At 40.4% G+C, this 21,703-nt stretch overlaps 2 protein-coding genes across 2 annotated transcripts; both read right to left on the bottom strand.

Moving 5' to 3' along the window:
- Nucleotides 1–305: 305 nt before the first annotated feature.
- hnf4g (hepatocyte nuclear factor 4, gamma) lies at nucleotides 306–11,673 on the bottom strand. The gene is made up of 11 exons (XM_030079405.1): nucleotides 11,544–11,673; nucleotides 9,406–9,571; nucleotides 8,836–8,930; nucleotides 7,225–7,331; nucleotides 6,838–6,987; nucleotides 6,096–6,183; nucleotides 4,898–5,050; nucleotides 2,939–2,988; nucleotides 1,814–2,000; nucleotides 1,078–1,197; nucleotides 306–427 (listed from the first exon to the last, which is right to left on the bottom strand). The coding sequence occupies exons 1-11, from the start codon at nucleotides 11,671–11,673 to the stop codon at nucleotides 306–308; spliced, it is 1,368 nt and encodes a 455-aa protein (XP_029935265.1).
- Nucleotides 11,674–18,060: 6,387 nt separating this feature from the next.
- On the bottom strand, nucleotides 18,061–20,328 carry gpr141 (G protein-coupled receptor 141). The gene is made up of 2 exons (XM_030079441.1): nucleotides 20,236–20,328; nucleotides 18,061–19,150 (listed from the first exon to the last, which is right to left on the bottom strand). Exons 1-2 carry the CDS (start codon nucleotides 20,272–20,274, stop codon nucleotides 18,119–18,121), a joined length of 1,071 nt encoding a protein of 356 aa, XP_029935301.1. The 5' UTR covers nucleotides 20,275–20,328; the 3' UTR covers nucleotides 18,061–18,118.
- Between the last annotated feature and the right edge of the window lie 1,375 nt (nucleotides 20,329–21,703).

Genomic DNA, 21,703 nt, shown 5'->3' with positions numbered 1-21,703 from the left:
AACAGGAAGAAGGCTGCCAATAATCTTGAGCAGGGTTTTGTTTGTTTACAGTAAGCATACCAAGGCATCAAAATTAATCTCACTATGATATAATATGCTACGAATAGCACCTTTAATTGTGCCTTGCCTTGTTTATTGCTGCAGTCATCTAGCTCAGTTTAGACGCCAGCCAGTGGCATGACGATGAAGACGAGACGTAGCTTACGAGGGGCTGAGGCTGGGTAAACACTGACCTGAGATGCGGAACATGGATTTCATTTGATATTTTCTTTCCATAGTTAAGACAGTTAAGATTACTGCAGAAGTCAGGGGTGTGTCTGTGCAGGAGGTGAGGGGCTGGCCGGAGGACCAAGAGGCTGCGGGAAGGCTTTGTACATCTCCGGGCCGGGACCCTGAGGGGGAGATGGGATGGGGGTGTCTGGGGAGGCTGCTAAAACAAGGAGAGAGAGAGACATAAACAGTTGAGTTAACATTTTTTTAATATAAAATATGAATGGAATTGCAAAAAGATTTTAGACTCAAGATTTTGCACATGACTTTTTTTTTATCAATAGAAAAACAATGTGCTTTTGTATGCTCTAAATTGTCTGTCCACCTCCACCCATCAAAAAATGTTATTTCCACTGTTGCTCTCATGTTTAAGATTACATTAGTTGGTGCAATTTTGCTGAGTTTATGTATGCATAACAGTAACAACAACAACAATAATAATAATAATAATAATAATGATTATAACATCAGTAGTAGTAGTAGTAGTAGTATGCATTTATTTAATTATTTAGTTTCTGGATTTTTCTTTTTTTCTTTTTTTGACATTTGGGATTTCTGTTTCTTCGCTTCAGTTGATCTAATGGTAAATCTAATTCGGATGTGTGACATTTGCAAAAAATTTGCCTGACTCGCTATAGGAACATTTGTTATGATGTTTCCTGTGTTCCTATGCATGTGTGTGTGTGTGTGTGTGTGAGAAGGTTTGTGCTTGTCTGTATAAATGTGTGCATTCAGGCATGCCCAAGCGGTACGCACTTGTGGGTTTCATATGAGACTAAAGAGCGTTGTTCATTCTGTGGGTCTTACCTATCTGCGGAGTGTGTGTGACCGGCATTGCACTGATGACCAGTGTGTGTCCAGTCAAGGGGTCCTGAGCCAGCTGGGTGTGGGCTGGGTGGTGCAAGTGGGTGGGGTCAGAAGTGAGGCCTGGACACAAAACACAACCACTCAAAACAGAATCAAAATCTCAGCTTGTATAGATATTTGTAAAACATTTTTTTCTTCCATCTCAGACAGTTAATCATGTTACACCGCCTCACCTCGGCTTGAAACAGCTCAGAAATCTACGAAACCAGCTCTGCTCCATGCTGAACTGACCTGATTACATACCCGTTTTTGTTTCTAGTATTCCAGCTTACACTTCAGTCTTTCCTATTTATACATGTTTAGATGTACTTGCAGATCCAGGCCTGTCTAACCTCCCAACAGCCTCTCAGCAGGTTGTCTATTTTGAGCTTGCCTAATGTATTGGTGGATTATACTGCATTATTCCATATCTTTACTTTTCTGTCCTTTATTTACCTAGGAGAATGAGAGTGCTCTTTTTAGCATCACATTGCCTCACATCACTTCACATCCATACTGTTCCATAAATTCACCCCTGGGAGCTGCTCAGTACAACCGCAGTTGTCTGTCTGCCACTGAGCTGCTCCACTACAACATGTGGGGGTTAAGATTCTTGCTGAAGGGCAGATTATTTTTCCTCCTTCAGGTTACCACTAGCACTGTTACGGTATAAGCACAGGTACGGGCCCTGTCTCACCTCCCAGCAGCATCTCATGCAGCAGGTTGTCTATCTTGGCCAGGCCACAGAGCTTAATGAACTGGAGCTGTTCGATCATCTGCCATGTGATGCTCTGCAGGGTGGGCAGCAGGAGCAGAAGCTCTCCAAAACGACCCCTGGAGTCATACTGACGGTCATTAATGTAATCTTCCAGGCTCATCTGGATCTGCACACAGACACCACATGCACACCACGAGTCAGATTTGTTCAGCAGGCCTGGTCTCATTTCACTTAAAACTGTTGAAGACAGTGGTTGTCCGTCATGCGCCGCTGAGGCCGAAGAGCATGCAGGTTTTCATTTCAGTCAGCGTCAGCTCCAGCTGATTTGCGTACCCTCCTCTAGAGGAGAGGGAGCTCAACTAGGCTGGTGTAGCATTTGGTTCTAATGAAAATCGGCATACTTTTGAACCTCAGTGGCATGTGGTTGAGAGCCAGCGATTTCACAAGTGCATGTTTTCCAGCCATTACTGTAAATATCTTTGGCATTTAAATGTCAGATGCAACAAATTTTGAATGAATTCTCAACATTCTGAACTGAGGAAAATTACTAAAAACATATCAAAACATATCACACCACACAAGCAGTATATGAAATTATGTAAACTGTGATATTGCCTGGAGCTGGGTGGAGAATTATGCAGAATTATGTATAATGCAAGAGTCTGTTAGCTAATTCCTTGTCTTTATGTCAAGGCCTAAAGCTGACGTGCTCTAACGTGGAGCTGGGACCAATTCATGGTCGTTTCAATAGTTTCCAATTGCAAATGGGAACATAGAATTTATCCACAGGCTTACAACCACAACTTACTTCTCTACCAAGCATTTCAATGCATTGATGTTTAAATACTCTAAGGAGACAATATTTTTGCAGCTGCTGTTTTGACCCCAGCTCTCCTCGTTATGGATAATATTGCTAATCCACAAATGTGAGTGTATTGTTCTGTTCCTCTTGTAAGTCAATACAAATATATGTGGCAAACCAATGCCTAAAAGTGCAATATGAAATGTAAAAAACAGACTCTTTTCCATCAACATACAATAATACAATTAAAATGACTAGAAAACTGTGATTGGCAAGCTGCGAGGGTCAAATGCTGCACCTACCTGCAGACGCATGGCCTTGATTTTCGATGGGTCCCGCAAAGATTTTGCATCTGGAAATTGGAAGGCAAAGCGTGGAAGTGAGGGATGGGTCAAAGGAGGAAGAGGTGGCGGGAGGGATTGAAGGACAAGAAGGTGAGAATGAGCACAGTTATGAGAGATGGAATTGAGGATATGAGCGGCGTTGATGGAATGATGATGGTCAAACTGGGGCATGAAGGCAAAATGAGGGGATTTAGTCAAGGGAGAGAAAGGGGGGCTGGTAATGGGAAATGGGAAATAAAGGAGGGATGGAGGGATTGGGACATAACTTGGAATGGAGATATAACCAGATGGATAGGATTCATTGGGAGTAGAGAGATCTGGACAGAAATTATGAAGGTTATAGGACAAGGGTATCATTTAAATAAGGGTTAGCTATTTTTTACCATTCACTGATGTAATAGTTTTTTTTTTTCCCCATTGCATTAGTTCGGTCTTGTTTAGTTTTCTACCCATTCTCCTCTATTTTTTTTTTTTTCATTCTCATAATTTGAAAAGAATATTATTTATCTTAAGTGGTTCATTTTTTCAATAAAAGAATACATTTTCCGAAATTTACAAAGAATGGAAAGGATGTGTATGCTATGTTCATATAAGGGCTGCTGGTATATGTTGGCCTCGTATGTCAACAGAACAGGAATATGTAAAATCTATGCCAATGACTGATTGGACAATTCAGATGAGATATGTTTGCTGACATAAAATGATAGAAAAGTGACAGCATCAGTAGACACAAAAAACAAGCGAGACACTAAAACAAAGGCACAAATGGTGTAATGAATACTGCAAGAAGTGTTATGTGTATGGCCTAGTCTTATGTGCTGTCATGAAATGTGACACAGAAAATCAGACAGTGGTTTGACATTGAAATAGTGCAGGTGAAGTGAGTGTGGAGGTCAAAGGGCTTCACAGCTGTATGCCCTCAACTCCAGCAACCTGGGTTCCTCAGTTTCACTTTCATTTTGTTATTAGTTCTCCAATTCAACCCGTATCCCTTAACCATAACCAAACTGTAGTAGATACCTACCCTCAACCAAAGGTTTCATAACTTTAACCTAACCACAACTAAAGTTGATTTACTTTGCCAAAATTAGCCATTAACTAACCTCCCACTTAAAAAATATGGCAGAGGAACATAATGTTCACAGTTTTGTTGTTGTGTGAGAAAAGCAGAGAAAAACAGGGTACACAGTCAATGATTTTAATCCAAACCAGCTATCCACCTTAAAAGTAATCTGGGTCCAGTTTTTCAAAAGTTTTAATCTGGATTATAATCGTCCAGATAACCAAATCCCTACAGTCAGAATTCACGTGACCAGACTGGGGAATTCTGATCCAGATTTCGCAAGATCAAGCTTTCAAAATCTGCATTTGCAGTGTTGTAATAGTCTCGATCTTTATCTCTCTCTTGCTACGTGTTGAACAAATAACATGACAGCATGTCTGGTTCAAAAAGACATGAATAAACTACATGGAAATAGTAACATCTGGACGATAGGACAGTGTTGCAAACAGTAAAGTGTATTTTTAAATGTTTTGTTACAAAACAGCAGTAGGTATGAGAGTTTCTCCTGAAGAATTTGTTTATTTTTCACAAAATACAAATATGAATTACTACCCAAAAACTATCATAAGTTTTAGGGCACATAGGCTTTTCCCCACAAATGACTAACTTCAAAACAAGTTTGCCAAAATGAAGACCAATCATATTGCCAAATCAACCCCAACTGAAAAACACAAGAGCAGCATTTATGCTTGATTAAAAGTAGAATAAGACTGCTATCTCCAAATCCTAAATTGGTATTAGTAGTAGATTATCATATTTAATCTAAAGGACCACTGTTACCCTTTCAGAGAAGGTCTTAAAAACTGGGCCCATGGCCGGTTTGTTGATGTGTTATGTTTTCCTTTCATCATTACCTGGGTCAAAGAAGACGATAGCTTTGAGTGCTGCGTACTCGTTGTCGTCAATCTGAATATCCTGGAAGGGCTGGACCAGCTCGTCCAGCACCCGGTTGGCCACCCGGCAGATCTCCGGCTCAGGACTGTTCTTCTGGATCACACAGCCATTACCTGCACACAAGACAATATTGGTGCCTGTGTGTTTATAGGAATTATGATATTGTGTGAGGCAGTGTCATTCATGGGCATCAAAAAAAAAAAAAAAAAAAAAAGGTCTAGAATATAATTGTATCAAATTTCATTCACCACCAGCCACTGGCATATTATGGACTTCGTATTTGTGGAAACATGGGCAGCTCTGGGTACAGCTCTCCCTTTCACGCAACTTGGCAGCGATAGCAGACTTGAAGTTGAACATCATCGGTGAAAATGTAAGCAGAAAATGCTATTTAAGATAGCTACAGTATCAATAGCATCAATAAAGAAGTGAAACCGCTTTTGGATGATTGAATATGAAACAGGGAAGGAACAGGGCTAAGTTAAAATTGACAACCTTATGAAATTTACTGTGAGGGTAACGTCAGCATGGCCTGGATGGATAATTAGACAACTAAATAGACAACAACTAACATTAGCTGCTACAGTATTTAGCAAGTATAATAACATACTTTAATAATGTACATTTAGTGTATGCTATTGAAGTATGCGTTGTGTGTCTTGTGCTGCCGACTGCTGGCAATAGAATAAAGGAAGTACTTTAGCTTTTTTTTAAATCTCTTTTTATGTTTGTTAAGGCTTACTTCTACAGTCGACTGTGTTATTATTAGAGCTTATGGTTATCTATCATTATCAGGCATCTGTGGTGAAGGTTAAGGGTGGGGTTACTAGAGGATCCTAACAAGTACATGAATACAAAGATGCGTGAGTCTGTGTGTGTGGGTGCCTGTTAGTTGATGTGTGTGTAAATGTGTATATGTATATGTGTGTGATATTGTTTTTTGTCCAAGAGGTGTGACTTATGCCATTTTGAGAATAGGCTGCATTTTTTTTTTTGAAGTCACAAAGAAACATAGAGAAAGCTTTAGTTAATCATTCTCAGCTAACACAACACTGGACCTGACCTCACACTGGAGCGCTGAACCACCTGATTGCTCTGTATTACAAAAAAAAAAAAAAAAAAAAAAAAAAAGATGCTCTCGTATTGGTCAGCTCTTACCTAAAAGCAGGAAGTCTTTATATGGCATCGACCTCTTGGCGACCCCGAGCAAAAGGTGCTCACCTGCATGAGCCCTGAGCAAGCTCACCTAGACGTGCGTGCGCGCACACACACACACACACACACACACAGGGAAATGAACAAAGAACAAACAACACCAACAGTGTAAATGCCTGTTTTCACCCCTCCATTCGTAGCACATTAGTAGCTGAGAATCATGCATGTATTGTGTTTAATTGATACAAGAAGACACTTTAGGTTGGTTTCAAATTCTAGCTGACAATTATCCAGTCCCTTTGCTGATTTAAAATAACAGCTAAATGTTTTTTGGGGAGATCTTTTTGGTAGTTCTGACACTGAAAACTGGAAACTAGAAACACATTTATACTTAAATAGAATGTCCCTCATGTGTCAGTTCCTACATGTCATGTATAATGTTGCACATGCCATCACCTGCAGGTACACTGGCTAATTAAGGAGGAGCTGACTTGTCCGAGGCTAAAAAATGTTGCAGTGGCTTTAAAACCAAGTGTGACATGATTCTGTTGAAAACATGGTATTTCACCTCCAGACTTAGATCCTGAGGATGAGCTGTTTTTGGTCAGACTGGAAACTCGGTGTGCACAGTGCAAAAAAAGAAAACTGCCACTTCCCCCTACTAACACGGGCATTACATTCTTTGTCCACTAGGAGCGCACTTTTAGACACGGTGTCGCCATATCATGCATCACGGCTATTTTACCTGGTCATCAAGTGGCAGTTCTCCAAAGGCAGGAATGTATTTGGCCCATTCCACCAAGACTAATAGCTGCTGTCGCATAGAGTCACATACATCTCCAACTGAGGCTGATTTCTGTTCTGACACATCTGATATACCTGTTGGACTAGTGATCTGGAGAGAGAGAGAGAGAGAGAGAGAGAGAGAGAGAGAGAAGGAGAGACATAAAAGGAGAGTATAAAAGTTTCAGTCTGTATTCCCTGCGAGTAAAAAAAAAAAAAAATTCCAGTCTTTAATTCAGTTATGCATAGTGCGCTCACTAATAAAACCAACAGAAACTCGCACATTGTTTCGTTGTTTGCACGCCACAGTATTTATTATCACGCTCACACACAGGCAGAGGGTTGTTACCTGTTGGGACAGTGACTCTGCTTGGGCCAGGACAGTGATGGGTGGCAGGTCTTGGGAGTCAGGGTTGCTCCTGCGGGAACTGATGCGGTCTCTTTCATTCTGCACAGCTAAAGTAAACAGACAGCTGATATTAGTGGTTTACTTAGTGGGTCTGCATGTGTGTTTGTGTTTGTGTTTGACAGGGAGAGAGACAGAAAAAAAAGAGAAAAACAGAGAGAGGGACAGCAACTCTTTTTTATTCTAACTCTAAAATGTATCCTGTGCCTCTAATTTATAAACAGGGAAATGCACAGAAGATCCAGGTAATATTTCAATCTCTATCCTGAGTCTGTCTTTTGTCTATTCTACTTTTTGTCCCCAAGAATTTTGCCTTAAGTTGGTAATTATCAGTACTGAGAATTGTGGAAAAGATGACAACAGCAGATCCCCGGGGCAGTGAATGTTTGATGTCTTAAATGTCTACAGTGCTGGAAAGTGAAAATGTTCCACTAAAATTAAACATTGCTTTGTGATGTCATTTTGTGTCTCTATACAAGTGCCGAGGCCACATGGGCTTGCAGTATATGCAAACATCAAATAGCAATATGTGTGTGAAACAAAGTGAGGTGACACACCAGAAGCATGGTGACACTTTGCTCGGGTGAAGTTGCTATATGGATGCTGATCTCTCTGAGACATATCTTAAGACTTTCATAATCTAAAAAAACCCCAGCAGACTCTATTTGAATGCATTTAGTTGCATGTATCAACAGGGAAATTCCCATAATTATAAATGTGAAATTATTCCCTTGACTGCACTTGGTGCTCTTCATGCCTGTTTTGTAGACTAGTTGCATCAGAAATCTGAAGACTGGATAGAACAGCCTCAGTGGTACATAGGCCTAACGTGTGTCTGTAGAAATTTTATTTTAAATATAGTATGGGAACTCTCTCCCTCCCAACACGAGCTGCTCTTGCTGTACAGGCTGGCAGCAGCAAGAAAAGTCAAACGTTAACCAATTGCAATCCAGAACAACATGTCTGAATAACACATGATTGGGTGTCATAAAATGCCGTGCCAAGGTTATACCCCTCATAAACACACAAATACACAAAAAGACACACTCACACATGCACACATAGAGCACCCCCCTCCCTCCCCCCCTCTCTCTCTCTCTCACACACACACACACACACACACACACAAACAGAGTAATCACCTATTTTATGGCTGAGCCTGTTTCAGCCATCTCAAACCAGCTGTCAAACTCTCTGAAGACAGCCATTTCTTCAGTGCCACCAGTTTTGGCAGAGTTTTTATTTTTAATAAGCTGTCTGTCAGGCAGAGTGAGCTTGTCCTGGTTTAAGTGGTTAAAACATTCATCCATTCCTCACATACATAAATGTATAATTACTTTATACACTGTAAATCCAGTGAAAAGTGAACCCTTTCTTTTGTGCATCATCCTTGCTTGTAAACTCCATTTGAAATTGAAATTTTAACTGCAGCTTCAAAATTATGATCTTGGATCATATAGAGTAAAAAAAAATGTGATTCAGGTCATATCAGTTTTCTTTCCATTGCTGAAACACATTCGATCTTGCTAAGGGTAAGGAGTGAGCGATCAGTACCTTCTTTTTTCATTCCAGCCCTGAAGCACTTGTTGAGTCTGCAGAAGCGACACTGGTTCCTCTTATCCTTATCCACAATGCACTGTCTGCTGAACCTGGTGTACAGAATATGCCATAGCTTAATATGACAGGGCTACACATGACATGGTATGCTGTAGAACAACCTTAATGCCATGACATATAGTAAAATAAATAAATAAATAAATAAAATAAAACATGTGGGTGACATGACTGATGTGATGTTGGAAAGCAAGACATGACATGAACTCGAACACAAACTATACTTTCAGAGTAGCCAAGACATATATTTTCTATTTGGACAATAACTAATAATATTTTTCAGACTATTGAGGTTTTGGAATAATGGTCCAGCTTTTCCCAACTTGTGCATGCCTTGTGCATGAGGTCTCTGTATGTTGATTAGGGATATCTGTACATGCATCTGTGCTACTGTAATGTGCACATATAAATGCATGTAGGAAAGTGCGTTTATGTGTTTGTACTGCCATTTATATTGCTTCTGAGTGTGTGTTTTTGTGTATGCATGTGTGCATGTGTGTACATGTGTACCTGCAGGTGTATACGTGGCTCTTGCGTATGGAGCGTCTGAAGAAGCCCTTACAGCCGTCACAGCTGGATGCCCCATAGTGTTTCCCTGTGGCTTTGTCTCCACAGATCGCACAGTTACTATTAACCCCGTCCGGCCCTGGGAGACTAGGTTCTGCTGGCATGCTGTCTGGAACACACACACATGCACAAACACACACGCTTACAAACATAAATACACCTGCATAATGCATATTAAGCATATGCCCACACAGATATGCTGTATAGTACACACTGTCACACACGCAAATGCACATACAGTGCACATGTGATCACACAAACATGCACTTACACACTAAGCATGCATGCTAACAATCATGAGCACTCGCTAATGCTCATATTGTAATACAGTACACACCCACAAATTCTCTCACAGTGAGTCATTTGGATAAACAGCCATACTTGTGGTATAATAATGCACATCTCTCATGGTGTGTTCAGTGGTTTTCATTAAAATTACACCTCCGATCTGCTGAATGCAAGATAAATGTTCCCTCTTTGATTTTGGAAGTTAAACCCAGTTCATATATAAAGAGCAAATGTACACTAGGTGAGGTTTTCCTGGGTTGGATTTTGGTTGGTGCATTGGATGTTTCTGCAAAATTTGCACCAGATCCTGCAGGACAGCTGTGTGAAAGTGAAAAGTAGACAGGATATGTTGCAGATCTATCAATCTATCACCAAACGTTTATTATGATCACTGCCATTGTCATTTTTTTTTTTTTTTTTGCCATCTCTTTCATCATCATCACCATCACCGTCATCATCACCAACATCATCTTCATCATCATCACCATAACTCGCTCATTCTCAGAATAATCATTGAGTTCAATCCTAATGACCGGCTGAGAGCGATAGCAGCCATCCAATAAGAAAGCATGTCCATAAAAAGAGCAGCATATGAGCATAACGTACATATGCCCAAAAACTCACAATGCATCAGCACACACACACACACACACACACACACACACACACACACACACACACACACACACACAGTCACTCACATACACCATCTCCCTCCCCCTGTCCCACACCAGGCCGTGCCAAGGAGAGGTAAGTCAATGTTCGACTAACTCTCTGCCTGTCCTCTTCCTGTCCACGTGCTGAGGTGACATCAGTGTATCAGTAAGATCCCTGTGTGCTCATCAAAAAAAATCTTTTTTATGGCACATGGCTGCAATTCCTGCCCAAATCGTTTTATTAACATTCTCATGCCTGTACAGTTTCTACCCAACCCTTTTCTTTTCCATCCACCCATAGATTACCACTTGCAAAGTCTAACTATGCACTACAAGAGCCAAGTGGAACTCTTTCCCACCAGTTACTATTAATACATAACAGATTACGTGGACTATCACTAAGAGCCCGTGTTAAAATGTCATGACAGTTTCCTTACAATTTTTGCATACAGAAACTGTTATGTAAAAAAACTATTCCCTGCTGATTTGCCTTTCCTCAAATAGCTCATTTTTCCTTCTTCTGGTTTCAGTTCTCTCCATCTGTAACATTATAGTGTCTTGATCACAGATATATCTGCTCATCCAACTCTGTAGTAATTAAATCCGCTTACACCCTCTCCAAAAAGCCATTATAACAACAAATATGGATTTATTTATAAAGTATACAAGTTCTATATTGCAGTCATATGCATATTCATCATTTAGTCATTATCTATGTGAGTAGCTTGATGCTTAGCATATGAGTGAATGACAACAAGTTATTCACTGAGAAAATTTAACATTTTTATATTTAGTTAACAGGCATCCATGTTGAGGGAAATGTTTTGTATAGGCCACTCATTTAAACGAAAGTGAAAATTGCTTGTTAGCATAATGAGTTAACAACGATCTTCTATGACGGCTGGAAGTGCATTCAAAGTAAGTGAGCGTATAAGTAGATGTGCCCGTTTCAGCGAAATAGGATCCATCCCATTCATCACACTGATCACCCCATTCGACACCTTTGGTATTAATCTGGTCATGATATGATGTCCATCCATGAGATGAGTAAGCTGCTCATCTGTCTAAGCATCATTGCTCTAATGCTTATCTGGAAGGTGTGTGTGTCTGTGTGTGAGTGTGTGTGTTTGTGCTTACCTCCCCCTCCATAGAGCACCTCAGCATTCTCAAAGCCTAGTGTGCTGTATGAGGGATCCAGACCTTCACAGTAGTTAGCTACTTCCATATCTAACAGAGATTTACTCTGAGGGCCAGGAGGATACTTCATTCCTCCCTCTCACTCTGGTTCCTCTCTTCTCTTCTCTTCTCTTCTCTTCTCTTCTCTTCTCTTCTCTTCTCTTCTCTTCTCTTCTCTTCTCTTCTCTTCTCTTCTCTTCTCCTCTCTTCTCTCCTCTTCTCTGCTTCTTTTGTCTCCACTGTTTCTCTTTCACTATCCTTCCTTTACTTTCTTTCAGCCTCTGTTTCATGTAGTTCTTACAGACATGACAGAGTAGAGGGTGATCCCAGGTATAGAGGATCTATAATCCCATCTGATTGGACCAAGAAGAAGAGGAGGGGAGGAGCTGTGGCTAAGACTTCTCACCTTGTTGCACATTACTTATCTGTCCTTCTCCCTCTCACTTATCACAGGGATGGACAGATAGCAGTAGAGGAGATATTCCCCTTCTGCCTCCCTGCCTTTCATTTACTACGAAGCAGGCTTCATCAGATTTTGCAGCATAGCTGGCACCAGATTGCACGCACGTTGTGTGTGTGTGTGTGTGTGTGTGTGTGTGTGTGTGTGTGTGTGTGAGTACGCGCATGTACGTGCGTGTGTCCTTCCTTGGCTGCCTAATCTAATCAATAGCAGAGTAATAGCACCACCTCCTCAGGAGATAAAATCTATAAAGACACAAAGTGAAGTGGAAAACACTGATAACTTCCATTAACTCTTCCACAAACACACTGCCTGGCTTTACATCCAGACCTATAATCTGTTGATAGAACTTTACTCTTATTCCAAATGAACTGATCATATATACAGTTCAACCTACAGTAACCTCACTCGCCCCTCGCTATTTATGGTTCTCATTTGCATTTTTGATCTGTGAAATCAAAATTCCGCTTTGCTCCATTGCCACAATTAGAAATGTCACAAGAATGAATACTTAGGCACCAAGTCGATGAAAAGAAATTGAAAAGGATATCATTTTTAGCGTTGTACTGTGGCAATGACACAACTTTGCACATTCTCCAACATACAATTCATGAAATCATACAATTCATAAAAATCCTCTAGCTTGAATTTAGTATTTTGCTGGGCTTCACTGTTTTCTGCTTGAAGGTTGCTGTAACTCAGTGTTATATATATAGCCTGTAGTTTAAAATACCTATTTACTTTAATTTATTTTTATATACAGTTTTTTAAAGGAATAGTCCAATGTTTTAGGCAAATACCAATTTTCAACATACATATATACACACTTAAAATCATATGATACACTGTGTAAATAAGACAGCTTTGGATTGCTATCAGGTTTATTTTTTTTGCAAGGCTATTGATTCCTATAGACTTCAAGTCTTTATGCTAAGCTAACCCAAAATGCTATCCATAGGAACCAAACCACTGGACATACAGAGGTGAAAATTCCTTCGTATAATTGCTTTATATAAAGGAGTGTGTGCTGAATGGGATTTCTGTTTTTGGCATTGTAACAAAACAAGTATTGAGAATTGTGTGATTTCCCTGGTGCCAAAATTTTGATATTGTGACATCACTAGTCAGTGTTTTTTGTTTGTCATATTTCTGTGATCTGGGTTTAGTTACAGTTTCACACTCACCAATCAAATAATTGTTGCTTTTGTACATCTTTGAGAATGCAGGTCAAACAACATTTGTACCACATTTGATGGTCAATGAGAGTGTTCAGACTGAGGTTATGGATGTTAAATGTCCTCACTATTCTTCCTGCAGTGAGGAGATTCACCTGGGAGGATGGGGCCTCCACGGGCAGTGCTAACACTGATTGAAGAGCAGTAAGTAATCAGAATATTCATTACATCTTGTAATTCTTACATGAATCACTTTCAGTGCTCTGACAACAGAGAAGCAAAAGCAACAAAAACGAGTGTGGGAGTGAAATGGACATTAAAAATCACAGTCACATCCTATTAAGTGTGTGAACATGGGTGTGTGTGAATGTCCCTATAACATATTTGGGATTGCTCATTGGCTTTCCCCTTTTTCAGGGAAGGTAAAAGAATGCTATGAACTCACTGTTTTACCACCGTAAACCAATCTGAGTTTCACTGCAATAAATGCCATTGTGCAGCAAAATGTAATCAGTTTGGGGCATTGTATGGGATGAGGTTGTAAATGATAAGAGGCTGTATTACAGGAGATTTGATGCCCTACATCAGCGATGTAAAAATCTCTCATATCAGCAGGCATGAGGGTAATATATGATCAGCATAGGTAAGCAGGGATACACATTATCACCGACTACTTTCTAGACATAACAAGAGAGGGCTATTAATGTCCAGTCACAGTGTAAGGCCCCCTCGTGAGTTCATCCGGGACGACCCAAACATGAGCTGAAGTGAGGAGATTGTGAGAAAGAGAGAGAGAAAGAAAGAGAGACATGACCGAGAGATTACACTTTAACCAAGCTGTGAGGTCAAGCCTCCTGACTCATCAGGTTCAGAGAGAGTGAGGAAGTATTTACTCTTCACAATCACATTCACAGGCCCCAAACACACAGAGGAATGACACACACCACTGTGGCAATCAAAGCAGACGTAGACATGAGGGAATACATTTACAAATGCATCAGATATAGTGTAACAATACATCATACTGTAAGCTAGGGTAAAATAGTACCAACTGAACTCATATGTTAAGAAAGAGGGAGCACATATGAGTATATACCTGGATACGACCCGTGTGCATGTGCAAAGGGAGGCCTGCATTTGATACATTTAGGTAAAATAAAAAGGCTGAGTGGGTTTAAGAGTTTACATGTCATAATGTACAGAACCCTTGATTTTTCTTCTTTGGCTGCAGTATCACAAATGTTGAGGTGTTTGACAAGGCAGTTCATGTATACCCAGCAGGTGATTTGAGGCGGGATGCCACCCCCGCTGTTAGCAGAGTGACCATAAGCATCCCCCTCGACCAAGTAAATCCACCTCTGTAACTAAATATTTTAGGGGAGACATAACCACTGATAGACTATAGATATTTTAACTATAGATGTTAGATTTGAACCCACTGGGTCATCCCCCCTGCTAAATAACAAATCACCAACTGTGTATGCCTCAGGTAGTTTAAATAGACACTGGAGACCATACAGTGGAACAACTTCCATCTCAGCACACACACACACACACACACACACACACAATATTTCTCATGAATTTCACTTCTCCAAGTGAAAACAGAGCATGCCCTCTGACTGAGAAACCTTGTGTCTGCCTAACAACTGAGAGCTCTATGGGGCCATAAAACACAGAGCTAATAGACTATCTTTGTGTGAACTGGCCATAATACTGCCGCCTCTGTTTAGATTTGAGTTAGTAATCGTCACAGATGATGACCAGCCACCCAGGTGGCTTTGCACACCACAGAACCACCACTTCCTGATATGATGTTACTGTAGCTGCATGGCAACCTAAAGCTTCTCTTCACTTCACTTTTACAGAAATGAATATAATGCAACATCAGTAAAAGTGTCCATAGGAATAGAAAAGAGTGGATTAAAGGATAATTTGCTGCTGGTAAGGAGCAGGTAATTTCCTTAAAAACAAACAAACAAAAAAAATGCATACAGGCCAGGTAAACAGTTGTTTTCTCTCACATTTGCCCTTAAAATCTAAAATGAGAACGATTAATATCTAAAATGAGAACGATTAATCTAATGAGGTTTGCTAACAAGAACACTGTCATCCTCCTTCATGCCTCCTGTTAACTATTGTCATCTAGTGATAAATCTTATGGCTACTTTGGTCAATAATATTCACCTTCCTTAAGTGAACACCACAATCCATCCCTTATCACTCAATAAGAACAGTTATACAGTATGTTTGCATGCAGCAGGAAGGATTATTTACATGAAGTCCTATACTGCCACTGCTCAGCAGGACCTCCTACTTTGTCAAGAACTGAAATTATTTGGAGGTTTCCCCTCTTTGCTGATTTTCCTGGTGAAAAGGCTTCCCATGCGTCTTCTGAAAGCTGTATGCAGACACTCTGTGCTTTGACTTAGTCCGACTGTGATGACACATCAGCACACTGGAGGACAATGTGATAAAATAAGATATAAATACCAGCAAGACAAGTTTCTTTTACAGTGATCATTTGAAAGCCTGTGTTTATTCATGTAGTGTCTGCAGTCCAGTAGTAATATGCAGTGACAGTGCATCAGAGGGGAAAATCACCATGCTACTGTATCTCAAGCTGTTGCTCTATAGCAAAGCACCTGTTACAGATGAAGTGCTAGCACAGAATGTAAAATGGGTTATCATGTGATCTTTACAGCAGCGCATGCATGGCAAAGCGAGCCCATCTTATCTGTTTTCACAAACTGCTGTCTGTGAACAAGGGGGTGAGAACGCTATCTCATTTAACACACTCAACAAAAACCAAGCAAAACATATATGCACAGCAGAGTCGGACAGCCACAAACATATCCTCTCATCCAATAGTATGCTAGCTCTTGCTGTAATATAGTGAGCAGTACTCGATGTGTGAGTGGGGGTTACCGTCGCATTACCATCAAAATGCAAAACCACGTGATTCAGCAGTGCTTGAAACTAAACTTCCTTGAGGAACGGAACGGAAAACTCTCTCCCTTTCAGCAAAAACACAACCTGAACTTCTTCCTGGCTCATGTTAACTTTGGACTCTTTTTCATTCACTGGATACTTTGCATTTACTGACAGGATCGTCTGTATGATAAGTTTTGCTTACCTGCTTTTCCGTTTCCCTCCGGGATGTACATTTATCCAGATGTACCCTTGTCCTCCGATACAGAGTGGGCCTCAGTGCAACATTAGTCTAGGCGACACTGGGAATGGGAAAATGGTGAGGGTGTTGCGACAACATTTAGAGGGAAGGTAGGAGAGCTGTGGGGCCTATAATTCATGAAGCGACACATTGGATGGCGCCGCCATAGCCCTGTCATTAGATCGATTTACTAAACAAACTCAAAGTAGGGTGGGGATGTTAAACAGTAACCCAGTGCCATAAAAACCAAAAGGAAAAGGATCACTAGGTGTGTGTGTGTGTGTGTGTGTGTGTGTGTCTGCAGGGGCCTCCAACAGCAACTAACCAAGGGCAGAAGGTAAGAGATTCAAGGGGTTTGAGGTAATGTTTCACAAAATAATGGTGAAAAAGTAACAATTTTAGACATTTATTTCTCTTTATTTCTCAAATGCAGCCCTGAACACTTCAACTATGTACACTTAGGTGTTTGCTAATACATTGAACCAATCTTTATTTTCTGAGTCCCCTCACACCTATCACACATGGCCTCAAGTTTGATAATAAATGAAATGACAAATAGGCCAAGTCCGCAATTATTCATTCCAAGCCAGAGCTGTTGTATTTATAATGGACCAGCAGATGGCACATATAAGTAGCTTCATGGCACACTTGAATTAATCTTTATTTTCATGTGGCTCAGCAGGTAAAATATTTGAAAATGAGCCAGCAGATACAGACAACCATGATATTTAGGAATCCATTTATTTCAAGTTAGTAGCAAAGGACATTTAAAGCTGCTTTACAAACTCGTGCCCATTAACAACCCTGCCAAATGATCAGTGGCGCGATTTAAAACCACAGTACAGAACTGTCCACTCCTATAAGATCTGTGTCCCTCTTGTGGCAGTAAATTACAAGCTTTTCGGGAGGAATGTCTTTCAATCTTTCAATTTTGCACATTTTGAAGTAATCGCATTGGAAAAGGTTGATGGAAATGGCAAAATTAGAAAAAAGTCCTCAATTTCGCAAAAGGATTTTATATTCATTTGAGGTGTTTTTTGCCTTTTTCGAAGAAGAGTTCATGCACTAAATGGGAGATGGAAACACTTTATTCTGTATTTATGGGCACTAAGCAATCTAAACTTGTACTTTTCAGGATAATTCGCGTAAGGTGGTGGATGGAATCCAGCATTAAGTTACATTTTATGGTATCAATTTTTTTTTAAATGCATTTAAAATATGCAAAACATTTTGGATGGAAACCCAGCTATTGAGAAAGTCATGGAGTCAACAAATCAACCAATCACCTCAAGGAGGCGTTGCTACCTCAGTGCCAAACATATATTAAGCATACTGTACACACATGCACTGCAGCTGAACACACTCACTTCCCCTCCCCAAAGGAACTAAGCTTAATCTACTCAAGCTTAGCATACTGTGGCTACAGAGCAGCGGAGAGGGTAGCCGGCTTGACAGTTCCTATTCCCCAGCTGCATCGGCATTGGAGCCACATGCATGAGTATGGATTGGATTTCTGCCTATTCTCAAAGTTACCTACATAAAGTTTAATTCAGCATTAGATTGAACACAACAAACCATTATTTATATGTAAAGGTTTTAAGTTCCATCTTGAAATTCAAAAGAACACCGGATCTGAACAAAAAAACACAATCTTAAACCTGAGTGTGAAGCTTTTCACTGAAAGTCTTCCTTGTTCAGTCTCTGACTCCCTCCATGATACTGACAGTGTTCATGCTCTCTGGCCTTGGTAGCACATGCGGCAAGTTCCCCTCCCGACGAAGGTGAGCATATCCAAACAGGTCAGTGTGGTCATACTCAGAAACACCTCGTTGATGTCCTGCAGGTCGAGGTGCTCTATGTAATACAGCCTGAACATGTGGTAGGGAAGGAAGCACACCACCATGATCAGGGCGAAGCACAGGCTCTTCACCTGAGCCCAGAAAATCTGCTGGGACATGCATCCCCGACCGTATTTCCTGTACAAAATTAGCAGCACATTAGCTTGGAGGGCTGTCAGGATGATAGTCACAACGATGATCAGGATGCTTATCACGTAGTTGAACACCTTGGCAGCATACTCCCTCTCTATGTTACTGCCAAACTGGAAGCAATGTGTATATGATGAGGCATCGCTGGCTTCATGACCACTCATGTTGTTGTGGGTGTCCTTGATATGATCATATTGTTGGCCGTATAAAAAATGGAGGACACAAGGCACTATGATAATCACCACCAACCACAGTGCGGCGCTCATAATCAGTGCATGCAGCCTCCGGTAGACCTCCACCTGCTCGGCTTTGTGGTAGAACGTCAACAGCCTCGTGAAGAGGATGACCACGTAGAGCACGAAAGACACATACATGTGGATGTGGATCATGCCGCTGACGGTTTTACACCAGCCGAGGCCCAGGGCCCACTGGTGAGTTGTGTAGTAGTAAATCCTGAAGGGCACAGTGACGAGGAAGAGGAAGTGTGTGAAGATGAGGTTGAGCACAGCGATGGTGGTGATGGATCTTATGTTGGTCTGGAGATTGCGCACCATCAGGCTTAGACCAAAGGAACCGCTGAGCAGAACCACAGAATAGATGAACAGGAGGACCATGTGGTACTGAGTATGAGCCGGAACCCTGGAGGTGACGGATTCCACTTTGAGGAGGGGGATCACGGTGCTATTTGAAGTCAGGTTTGAAGGCATGGTTGGTGTCACGTTGAAGGAAGACATCTTGGATTGCAGCGGAAGCTGTGGGAGGGGAGAAGTTGTCTTGATGACAAGACAGAGAAAAATAAAGTAAGAAAGAAGCACATGATGTGATGTGATCAAGAATTTAATTGAATTTCGCTATATTTCACCAGAAAATGCTACTACAAGACTACAAAAATGCTACTCCCAAACTAAAAAAAAGCAACTACAAAACCCCCCAAAAAAGTATGATGTGAAAAGGGTGCCATAATTTCCTCATTATTATCAGTGCATCGATTTTAAATTCAGCCATTTCAACAGCATCAGTGATCGAATTGGTCTGACTTTGGCCTGAATATGAAACACTAAATTGACTCACTCACAATTCTTAAAATAAAATAAAATAAAATAAATGAAAAAAAAAACAACAACTAAAATAATAATAATAAAAAAAACATAAAACATAAAATAAAACATAAGATAAACAGACCTAATGTTGTGTTGACCTAACAATTGTAACTTCTTTTTAAAGTATAAATAATGTTAAAGTAATTGGCATGTTTTCACATTTCAAAAGAAAAAGGATAGAGTTACATTACTGCATGTGTTTATTAGTGGATATGACAGTTACACACAGGCTAGTAGAGCCTGTGTAGTAGTGCTCAGTAGAATCACTGACTCAAAGTGTGGTTTGCAAATTTGAAACAAAGCGAATCAAGCCAAAAGATTCACTGCCCAAGTATGACGTCTAACAATTAAATACTTGAACTATTTTTTTTTTCATATCCCTAGAACAACATCACTTCAAATGGGGGTCCACATGCAACTTAATGAAAATCAACTCACAGGCGTGGAATGTTAAAAAAGGGGGAAAAAAAGTCTCAAAGTCTCTAGCCTGCATTACAATTACATACCTCACGACTGATAGGTTGCTTACATAACACACACAGATGGAGACATTAACCAATTATAATCTTAGTCTCCAATAATGTCTCAAATTCTGTCTTTGACTGGTTGTTGCATATAATCACTTTTACAGGATAACAAGATTAAAGAATATGAGGTTTTAAAATGATCCTACTGAAGAGCTAACCGAGCAGTTTTACAAGGGAACTGCACTATTAATGAGCAGAATGCCAAACCAGAGAATATTTCAGCACACTTACCTTGTGGTGAAAAAAGAACAGGCTGATGAGTGTCAGCATGCGAGTTAAAGAAGCATAAATGTGTGTGTGGGTGTGTGTGTCTGGCTGGCTACATCACACTGTCTTCTTTAAGAATGGTTTGGGGTTTTTTTTTTTGGTCTGAGAGAAATATGTTGGTATCTGCATCTGTGTGCACGCATGTTTGCATATCTATTTTGTGAGTGTGCAGGCGTGCCAGCGCCCACCCCCGAGTGTGTAAGCTGCACAAACTTTCCTTCATGAAAAAAGAGCTTCTGTCATTGCTGCCTGAACCTTTGTCTAGTTTTGCATTCTATGTGCATTTGTATATAAAATTTGCGTGTGTGTTTGTGGGCTGTCAGAGGCAGGAAGGCAATTCTGAGTGCGCGTGCACACACACACACACACACACACACACACACGCACACACACATACATACATACAGGGCCATAACCACAGAAGTGGGTCTTTCCTGCTTCTGGTCATTGCTCTACACAAAGCAGTTATTTTGTTGATGTTATTTACTTAGATGTGCAGTATAGCTTCCAGTCACAATTCAAAACAAATATACAGTGCGATACAGAAAGATTATGGCTGTTAACCCGGGCCTAGATGTTAGAGGAAAGGGATTGGTCAATGGATGAGAGTGTCTCTTGCAACATTGTATCCCACCAAAATGTTACATTATTATTATTATTATTATTTTTTTTTTTAAATTTATATATCCACGCTCCCTTACTCCCCTGATTACTTTTACTTCAGAAATACATAAAAATGAGAACAACGCTCTGTAATGGTTTTCAGATACAGTATCATTTAATATGACATGTGGTGTGTATGCACTGGACAATCCCCTTATTTGAATTAGGGAACAGCATCTGCCTGAGAGGAAAACCACTGAAATGCGGCAGTGCATAAACACTGTCTTACACTGTCTTACGAGTTCGTCACCCAGTTTCTAGCTGCATAAAATAGTGGTATATTGAGTAGAATAGCATGTCTAAATACAATTCCACAAATATCAGATCATGATGTACCCCCTGATTTACTTTCCCACATCATTAATCCTGATGTATATTTTAACTGATCTAAATGGAGAGTATTTATGGCCAGCAATCTTTAACCTAGTTGGTTATTATCTTTGCAAGGGGCCGTGTGAGAGAAGAAGTGAGAGAGGATGTGGCAATGCTGCTGTGATATTGATAGTTGTGACAGTTTTTCCTGAGAGCAGAAGCGCTGATAGAAAAAAAAAAAACAAAAAAACTGTTAGACGCAAGATAATGGTAACAAGCTGCTTAAGAGTACCGCTTTTCTAGGAATTAACACACTTGGAACAAAATATTGTGGAATAGCTTTGAAGATTTTCAGTAAAGGGTTGATGGTAAATACAAACCCTTCCTCTCACTTTCCTGTTACAAACATTTCTGGCACTCAGCAATACAGAGGAAAGCCCCTTGTCATCACCCTGGT

This window comes from Myripristis murdjan, chromosome 20 (assembly GCF_902150065.1).
Source record: "Myripristis murdjan chromosome 20, fMyrMur1.1, whole genome shotgun sequence".
Classification (NCBI taxonomy): domain Eukaryota; kingdom Metazoa; phylum Chordata; class Actinopteri; order Holocentriformes; family Holocentridae; genus Myripristis; species Myripristis murdjan.
Note: the sequence above shows the minus strand (reverse complement) of the source record. Positions and strands in the feature narration are given on the sequence as shown.

What these genes read in the sequence shown, in the direction of transcription:
- hnf4g (XM_030079405.1), bottom strand. Translation starts at nt 11,673, where the DNA reads ATGAAGTATCCTCCTGGCCCTCAGAGTAAATCTCTGTTAGATATGGAA. An exon ending in GGCTGGAATGAAAAAAGAAG is followed by an intron (nt 7,332 to 8,835) that starts GTACTGATCGCT and finishes TGTTTACTTTAG; the next exon opens with CTGTGCAGAATGAAAGAGAC. An exon ending in TCAAGGCCATGCGTCTGCAG is followed by an intron (nt 2,001 to 2,938) that starts GTAGGTGCAGCA and finishes GTCTGTGTGCAG; the next exon opens with ATCCAGATGAGCCTGGAAGA.
- gpr141 (XM_030079441.1), bottom strand. Translation starts at nt 20,274, where the DNA reads ATGCTGACACTCATCAGCCTGTTCTTTTTTCACCACAAG. An exon ending in TGTTCTTTTTTCACCACAAG is followed by an intron (nt 19,151 to 20,235) that starts GTAAGTGTGCTG and finishes CTTGTCATCAAG; the next exon opens with ACAACTTCTCCCCTCCCACA.